Source organism: Apaloderma vittatum, unplaced genomic scaffold (genome assembly GCF_000703405.1).
Source record: "Apaloderma vittatum isolate BGI_N311 unplaced genomic scaffold, ASM70340v1 Scaffold46067, whole genome shotgun sequence".
Classification (NCBI taxonomy): Eukaryota; Metazoa; Chordata; class Aves; order Trogoniformes; family Trogonidae; genus Apaloderma; species Apaloderma vittatum.
This window is the reverse complement of record NW_009727568.1, coordinates 6,724-15,575: the sequence shown is the minus strand read 5'-3', so window position 1 is coordinate 15,575 and position 8,852 is coordinate 6,724. Positions and strand designations below refer to the sequence as shown.

At 44.0% G+C, this 8,852-nt stretch overlaps 1 protein-coding gene across 1 annotated transcript; it reads right to left on the bottom strand.

Annotated features, from left to right (window-relative positions):
* Nucleotides 1-4,024: 4,024 nt before the first annotated feature.
* Nucleotides 4,025-6,532, bottom strand: ZBTB1 (zinc finger and BTB domain containing 1). The gene has a single exon (XM_009873700.1). The coding sequence runs from the start codon at nucleotides 6,505-6,507 to the stop codon at nucleotides 4,372-4,374; it is 2,136 nt and encodes a 711-aa protein (XP_009872002.1). The 5' UTR covers nucleotides 6,508-6,532; the 3' UTR covers nucleotides 4,025-4,371.
* Nucleotides 6,533-8,852: the final 2,320 nt, after the last annotated feature.

The window sequence follows — 8,852 nt, the reverse complement described above, 5'->3', positions numbered from 1 at the left end:
TATCAGGAAATACGAGATGAATGCAAAAGTTCAGCTTCCAAGAGGATGCTTGGGGGAGACAGAGACCGAGTTAAGCTCGGGACATGCTTTAAGTTCTGGCAGACCTCGTTTGAGCCCCCTCCCAGCCACCCCTTCTATTGTGCTAGCACAAGATCTGACATAGACCTGGAGAGGGAAGCACAGCAGGGAACTGGTCCAGCCAAAAAAAAGCCCCACAGGGAATAAAAAGAAAGCCCGTTGTTTGATTTGGTTCATTGTGAAGCTACATAAATACGTGCTTTTTGACAATGGAGAAGGTGGCCAATAAGCATTTACAAGTATACAGATATATATATATATTTTTAACATTTGAAGCATCTCCTCTGAAACTGAAAAAGAAGCCCAACTGCTTTTGTGACATTTTAAAACTCATTCCAGGTTTTCAGGAATTCTCTTTTTACCTTTCACTAAATACTGAAAGCTCAGAGCTAGGCTGACTGCTTATAAATGAATTTCAGGGCTGTAGTCCACACCACTGCCAAAATGAAGAAAACAACAGAACAGGAAGAGGTCCCACAAAAATAAATATATTAAATCACTTATATTTTTAAGTCAGAGCATTCAGCAAGGCTTTTTCTTTCTGGCTGCACCTTGTGCAATGTGATATGCTTAACACCTCCACTTGCAAAGATCCTCAAGTGTTTTTATGCTCTTAACAGTCCATGTAGGTCAGTAAGGAGATGCAGACGAACTATGTTATGATATCCAAGAAGAACAAATTTTTTAAGAGGAAACAGAACTCCAAACCAAGTATTTTTGCTTCTCCTTCACTACCTTTCAAGTAAAAATAAGACTTCTAGCATATTTTAACTGCAATTGTTTTTTTTTTTCTTCAAGTCTGGTTTCATTCTGTCTCCACAGTGATTTTTATCACAGTAGGAGCACTGAAACACCATCATTTCACTCTCCTGAGGAGGTGTCTATTCTGGGGGGAACACCCCTCTCCTCAGGAGCGACCAGCCCCAGGCTCCTCAGCACTCACCCCTGCTCCCCATTCTTGGCAGCCAAATTTCTCCTACTATTCCAGGCCTTTTCTTCAGTAGTCGCATGTTGTTCCCCTTCACACTTGTACACATCACCATAAACTCTCTCCATCTACTTCCAAGCCAGGCTGACTTGTTTATGCCTTAGTACCTTTGATGTGCTCTCCTATACTCCCCCTTGATCACTTTTTGGGCTACTTCAGTGATTCTGGTTTCTTATGTATAAGTAGATCCACTCTTAAGCTCCCCTGCAGTGCAATTCAGGCTCCTTTTGAGCCTCAGTCTGGGTGTTCATATATGTGAACTCCAAGACACTGGGTTTTGTTTCACAACAACAGGAAGACGCATTAATTCAAGTTCAGTTGGAAAGGTTAGCAAACTTTCCTTTGAAAGGCTACTACAACGCAGCTTATAATTGAAAACCGAAGGTATTCCATGGCGTTACAAAGTTTGATAGGACACAAATACCATCACTCCCAGTTCCTCTATTTAACTTCTGTAGCTGGCAGGTCTACTTACACTAGGAAGTAACTTATTTTGTGAAAGGTATTTGGGCCAAGCTCAGACCAATACACTGTGAACAAGTGCTCCTGACCCTGAGCAGGAGTCTCCATAAATCACCCCCAGCCCTTCACTGTATTCACAAATGATCTCTTTAGTTCACAGGGGTCACCTCTTCCTTTTCAACAAGGTCTTTAATCTAGGCTTCGCTGTACCACAGCAGTCCTTCCAGCGTAGGGGCCAGCTCTACTTGGTACACAGTCCACACGCCAGGTTCGTGCCGCAGCGATCTAATCACGCAGGCCAACAGCTCTCCCAGCCAAGCTGAGTCATTCTCGCTCCGGTCCCGCAGGCATCTGTCTACGGGACATTTTATCTGCTCCTCCAGCCGCCCCCTCCATGTTCCCTTCGGGATTTGGCTCCCCCACACGGCCCTAACCCTGCCTCTCCCTGGCCCTCACCACTCCCTCCCACTCAGGATCTCCTCTCCCACACAGCCTCGCTGCTCTGCCAGCACCCTCCAGTTCTCTCTTTCTTCCCTTGGCTTCTTTTCCCAGATCGTGAGGGATAACCTGCATGACAAGAGAATTGCTGTGCCCGGTATTAACCCCCACCAGCTCGTCCACGACAGCACTTGACTAACTACTGCCTCTCTAAGATAATCACTATAGTCAAATATTTTGTCTTTTGAAGAGTCTTATAATCAGCACTGATTCCAGTGCTAAAGTGTTAAAATGCCCATCCTGCTTATTCTTTGAACTTACACACCAAGCTTCAGTCTGGCTGGTATGGAGAATATGGAATAAATCCTAAGAAGGGGGAAGCTCTGAATTAACTGAAATGCTGGAGTGCATTCATCTCTGGTCTTTTTGGCCCCAGTGGTATTCAGGACTTGGTTGGCTTCAGCATCACATCAGAAAAGAGAGGACTGAGCAATTTAGAGCAGAAGGCTGAAGGCTCAAACTGCACCTCAAGCGGTTGGTGTCCGGAGAGCTGCCAGCTCATTACTGAGGTCTGGTGGCGGCATCCTTCTCCATCACATGTGCAAAAACACGCATCTGTCTACCAGCCAACAGAAATTCCAATGCACATTTAAAACTGAATAACTGCAAGGCAACTCATACAAACTTAAATAGTTATGGTAGAGACTCTGAACTGTATTGATTTCTCTAAACAGTCTAACATCAAAGCTCGATACCCCTTGTCATCTGCAAGAAAAAAATAAGGGATCAAAACACAACTCTGACAGTGACAAGCATGTGAAAGCCCTGGCTCCTACTCTCAGCCTCAGCTCCTGGCTCCTATTCTCAACTCCACCACTGGTGCATGAGGTGACAGAACAGAAGATCTCAGTTGGAAGGGACCTACGATGACCATATAGTCCCACTGCTTTAACTGCTGATTTAATTTGCTTCCCTCTCTCCACGGTCCCATGGGAAATAGCACCACTGCCCTCTTCGATGAGGTGAGATCTGCTGGGAAAAAGTACTGCTAGGTTTTATTTTTTAATCATTTTCCCCACCATTAGATATTAGGAACCCTTCCTCCCCCCCATTATAAATCACACACTTAAACACTTAGACAGCTGGTGCCTAAGAGTCAAAGCCAGTCGCTCCCTCAAAGGCCAAACCGCCTCACTGAACTCATGTCAGCTGATACTTAGCACCGTTTTTAAACTCAATTAAATTAAGAGACCAGCTACACAGATCAGGGCTATACTAGAATCAGAAAGGAACGTTAAAAGGCATAAAATGTCTTTACATTTATTAAGCAAACTCTGCAGCCTTCTTGTTATACTCTTGTTGAGAAAGAGAACATTCAGAAAGCGTCGTGAAAACAAGGAACAAAAAACCGCTAAGGTTCACACGAGCCCCTTCGCCTCCCCCCCCAAGCAATGGGTCTATCTTCACGCGCCCCCAACTTTTACCCTTCCGACACAAGCAGCAAGGCGCTCTTTACAGCCAGGCTGAAAAATGAGGTCTTCAACACCCATTGCCACGCTGCATTCCTAGCACTCCACCACAACCACTCTAGCAGGTTACATATATGTATGGGTGTGTATAAATATATATATATATTCCCACAGAGGTACAGACAGTAAAAGCAAGGACAATGTCAGTTGTACAGTTCTGCTAGGGCTTCAAGTCTGGAAAACGGCCACTCTGCCGGGAACTCCTCGGCTCTCCCAGCAGTCATTAACTCCCTTTCCCTTTGCGCACAACCGGTCCGAGGCTGCAAAGTTTAACCAAGCCTACGTGCTCTCGCCCCTGGGATGCACGTTCCAACAAAGCCAAGAAGCAGAGGACCAGGACAGCCCAGCTCTGCCCTCTCAGCAAAGCCTGAGAGTAAAGGATTATTTCTCGGCTTTGGGTTTTTTTCATTTTGAAAATTAATTTGGGGATTACGAACAATTATGCTCTTGCACATTAATTGCTGTGATCTAAAATTTTCACATGAAGAAACAACACGTGGAAATATTAAAGCACTCATCTTACGGACGTGGATCCGAGAACTGTTTAATAGCAGTCAGTGAAGGGGTAACATTGTGCTTTTAATCTACAGTTTAAAAATAATGATTCGTATATCTACTTAGTAAAACAATAAAATTAAGAACAGAAACTGATATTAGGAAACAGTGAAAATGTAATAATTAAACACATGATGCTTTTCAAAGCTATATACTTAATGAGCCTAAATAGACACCTAAGGTTAGGAGGGTCTTAAAAAAAAATAATAAAAAAGAGACTTATTTTCAATTTTTTTTTTTCAATTTTTGTCTACTATACTGTATGCCTTGCTTTGGTGTTCTCTCTGCTGCCAACTTAACACTTTAACAGTATGTTTACGCTTATGTTCTTTTCAAATGCTTGGCATTATAGTGAGATCTCATATCTTTCCTCAAATTAAATTTTGCTCCACATACTCCACATGTATACAGATGAACATCCATGTGCTGCTCCAGTTGCTCATTATTGGGGAATATCTGAAAGCAGACCTGGCATATAGTCTCTCCAGCTGATAAGTGAGATATCATATGCCGTACATGGTCATGTTTTCGGAAGTTTCCTTGATCACAAATGGAACAGACATACCTGGCCATGCCTTTGTGCATATCATTGTGGAGCCGCAACTGGCGCTCTCTTAAGAACTGCTTCCCACATGTCTGACAAACAAACTGTTTTTCCTTGGTATGAACGGTATAGTGTTCCCTCAAGTGGCAGCGCTGATAAAATCCTTTCCCACAAAGATTGCAGAAATGCTTACGTCTGTGATCCCTTTCGTTCTCTTCCATCATGGAGTTCTTGAACAGATCTTGCTCCAGGCAGTTGGACATATGTTCAACCACCAGGTTTTCAGTTTCGAAACGCTGACCGCAATTAGGGCATCGGAAAGGACAGGCAGAATGCTTGTATAACTGTTTTTTTTGAAGGCTGTTCATTTGGAAGTGACCGTCCCTGAAGTCCTCTAGCATCTCTGCAAACATCATGTCCCTTATTTCCGACTGCTCCTCGGGGTTTTCTTCCAAGTCCATTTTCTCCTCAGAATTTCTGATACCATTCATGGTCAGATCCTGGGGTTCTCCACAGGTCTGTGCATGATCCTGTAACTGCTTGCCTTTGACCAGTATTTGACCACACTTGCCACAGGCACATATATTTTCTATGTGTTTGGATAAATAATGAGAGGACAAATCTTCCTCGGTGATGGTTAGCCCACAAAGTTCACAGGGAGCGTTCTCCACGTCCTCCTGCACTGAAGGAGCCTTCCTGTTGAGGTGCCGCGGGCTTTTCAAACACTTTCTTTCATCCTCATCCATGGATAAACGGGGCTTTAAAGTCTTCCGAGCATTTCTCTTCTCTCTGATCTCTTCCTCGACATAATATCTGTAAAGTGGCTCTTCCTGTTCGTCATCTAGGTCGTCATTGTCGGAAGACTCGTTGCAGTCTTTATCTGTCACCTTAATAATATTAAAATCCTTCAGCTCGTCTGCAGGATTGTCCTCTGGTTCCATCTTGATGATAATCCTCTTCCTTTCAGAGGCTCTACTTCCTTCTTCACCTGATGTCTCGGAGGCAACCGTGCTGCTTTTTCTGCTCGTGATGTTTGACACGGGAGACGAAGAATCATCCGCAGCTTGGCTCGGGTCCCCCTTGTATTTTTCCGTTTGCGTGGAGATTATTTTAGAAGTAGAGTCCTTTTCGTTAAAGTCTATTTTTTCAGCACCGTAGTACCTGGCACTTTGGTAGGAATGCCTGTTAGTACACGTTAACACGTGCTCATCCAGCAGCTTTTCACAGCTAAAACTAAACCCGCAGCTGTCGCAGGTGAAGCTTCTTCCAAAGCGGCGCGAGTGGGACACACGCTCTTTTGTGTGGGAGAATTTGGACGTGGTGGTTTTTTTGCAGACATCAAACAGTTGTTCGGGGAAGCTGCTTAGCTGCAAAGCTTCCTCATCAGGCTCTTTGTTATGGGACGTATTTACTGTCGAACTTGGCGGCTCCATGCCCCACCTGTTTGCTTCGCTGCCATTTCTAGCAAGCGTGTCTTCATACATTCTCACGCCAAATATCATTTTACTATTCTGGGTGCTAGAAGCAGAAGATGAACATTTTAAACTAGAAGAGTCTGTATCCTGTATATCTTCTAGACATTCAGGTACATTATATAGCTGTAAATAGTTCATGGCCACTTTAAATTGCTCAAAATTAGCAGGGGCTGTCATAATTTTTCCTAAATACATGAACTGTAAAATAAGATCAAAGCATTCAGCGCTAATCTTCATGTTGCTTAGATTCAGCTGGGCTGTAGTGTGTTGATGGTTCATAAAAAACATCCTAAAATAGGAGCTGCACGCAGCAAGGACTGCTTTATGTGCTTGAAAATAAATATCATCGATCGCGATACAGCAGTCACATAGAAAGCCCCACTCTCTTTGGTTGTTTAGCTGCTGAAGGACATAGTTGCTGTGGCTGGTTCTTGCCATCTTGTACTTCAATTATAGCCCTGCATGAAGAAGAAGACATCTGTTAAATCACAAGCATAAAACCAAAACCTGTTTAGACACAGGAAGGAACTGCCATCTTTTTCCTCTCCGGATCTTCCTATTCTCACACAGTTTGTGGTACAGCTCATGGCCTGGAGATCTTTGCTGTGCAAACATCCAGAATTCCATGTTCTCACCACTAGACTTACAAGACTAGCAAACTAATAAACATAACCACCACACATGTCAACCAGAGCCACGCTGCTAGAATATAAATTAGCAAATAGATCTCAAAGTCCCACAGCCAAGATTTTCAGATATGAATTCTGAATGCGTAACTTGAAAAACTTCACACGGGGTAGACTTCTGTAAGATGGCCCCAGGACAACACCTATACCAGGCAGGCTGACTGTAAGAAACCACTCTTGGGTCTCAACTGGCCTTTTTTTACCTGTCAGTCCAACGGGCATATGATGCAACACCTACTGGAAACCAGGCCAAGCTCAAACTGGTCTTTCCCTCCGCACTAAAGGAAACCAAGAAGATACATCAGTGGAGGATCCACACAGCTACATCCACACGCTCTTTTGCTCTTCAGGGCAGCCCAAGGGACAACCTCAGCCTCCTCTGTCTTGCAAAGCAGGAACTGCCAACCAAGAGGCATTCACAGAAGGCGCGGGGCAGTCCGGCCGCGGTGGCGCGTCCCACCTACGAGGCCGCTGCAGATGGTGGCCAGGCGAGCTGCGCAACAGCTGAACGGCAGGAAGCGGTGCACGCTGTGCCTCCAACCGCTCTCGAAACCACGCGTTCAGAGAGCTGTGATATAACCAAAAAACATGCAGATGGGAGAGCGGACAAATTAAAACTCAGCAATGGGAGAACTGCACAAGCTAGCAAGCCGGGGTGGAGCCGTGGCAAAGCCTCGACAAAAAGACTTCGAGGGAAAGGTCTGCGAGTGCTCAGGGTTGCGGAAAGTGAAAGGAATAATTTGTCCTCAAGAGAAAAAAGGAAGAAAGCATACCAGTTTATGTTAACAAAAACATCCAGGAAAACCTATTGTACACAGGAGACATGCGTTTGATTTACAGAAGATAAACTTAACCAAGCATGGCCAGTTCCAACAGCCAGTCACTGCTCACTTTGGAAAAACCTTTACTGATAAACATAATCTGTATTAACTGCACAGGGCAGGAGGGTGAGAAACCAACAGAAGGTATAAAGAATGCCCTAACTAAAATGAAAAACCTAAAGCAATAACAAGCATTCTTAACATTTTGAAAGTTTACTGAAAACAAGGCAAAAAACTACCAGAGATTCATATAAATGACATACAGGCAAGCAAACAACATATATTAAATGGCATTTTATGTCTCAACGATATGGACTGGATGATATGAATGGACTGATTTGCAACCATTCATTCAACTGTCCAAAATTTTAAAAAAAAACCCCCACAAAACCTCTTGCTATTTCTTCCTATTCCCCTGGCAGCTTACATCTCCTAGAGGCTGGGAAATGGGTGGAGAACTTAAATTCCACAGTTAGTGTTGAATTCTCAAGTCATAGGCATTGCCTGGCTTGTTAAGCAGCAAACCTAACATTCAAGTCACTGTTCTTCGTTCCATGAAGGACTGCCGCGGAAGAAACGCATTCAAGCTCTCATGACGAGAACACACTCACCCCTCTCAGCAATATTCTCCACTGCCAATTCACAGAGCAGTACTTGGGGATCACCACCAGCACAACAGCTTGTCTGGCAGCAGGAACCTTGAGATTTGGGTTGAACTACCCTGGTGATGAGCATCTGAATGGCAGCTGCTCCTCTCCACTCAACTCAGTCCTCCAAACACAAAACCCGAGGTGAGCACCCTGCCATAATAGTTCTCTGCTCAGTTTGGCCCAGCAATGTCTGCTGCAGAAATACAACTCGTTACAAGAGATAAATTTCACAGCGTTCTTACTAATTCACAAAAGGGCGCCTTTGAAAGAAGGAGAAAAATTCATGTCTTCCGTACAGAAATTGGTTAATGTCCAAGTCATTGGGTAACTTCACATTTCAGTGAAAAACAGCAAAACTCTCAACATTCAGTAATAATAAAAAGGCACTTCATATTCTTCCAAGTGCTAACGTGAGGTAATTCAATAGATGCTTAAATGTAATTCAGTATAGTGTATCAAGTATTAGGAATAGCAGCTGAATAATGACAGAGCATTTACTTCAACTTCCATGTTATAAGAGTGAAAACCAATGAGAAAATAAGAAGCAGCAGCCTGAGGCACCATCGGCCCCTTGGTGAGAACTGCCATCGACACATGAAAAGCCTGAGGGCAGCTGGTTTTAATCT

What these genes read in the sequence shown, in the direction of transcription:
- ZBTB1 (XM_009873700.1), bottom strand. Translation starts at nt 6,507, where the DNA reads ATGGCAAGAACCAGCCACAGCAACTATGTCCTTCAGCAGCTAAACAAC.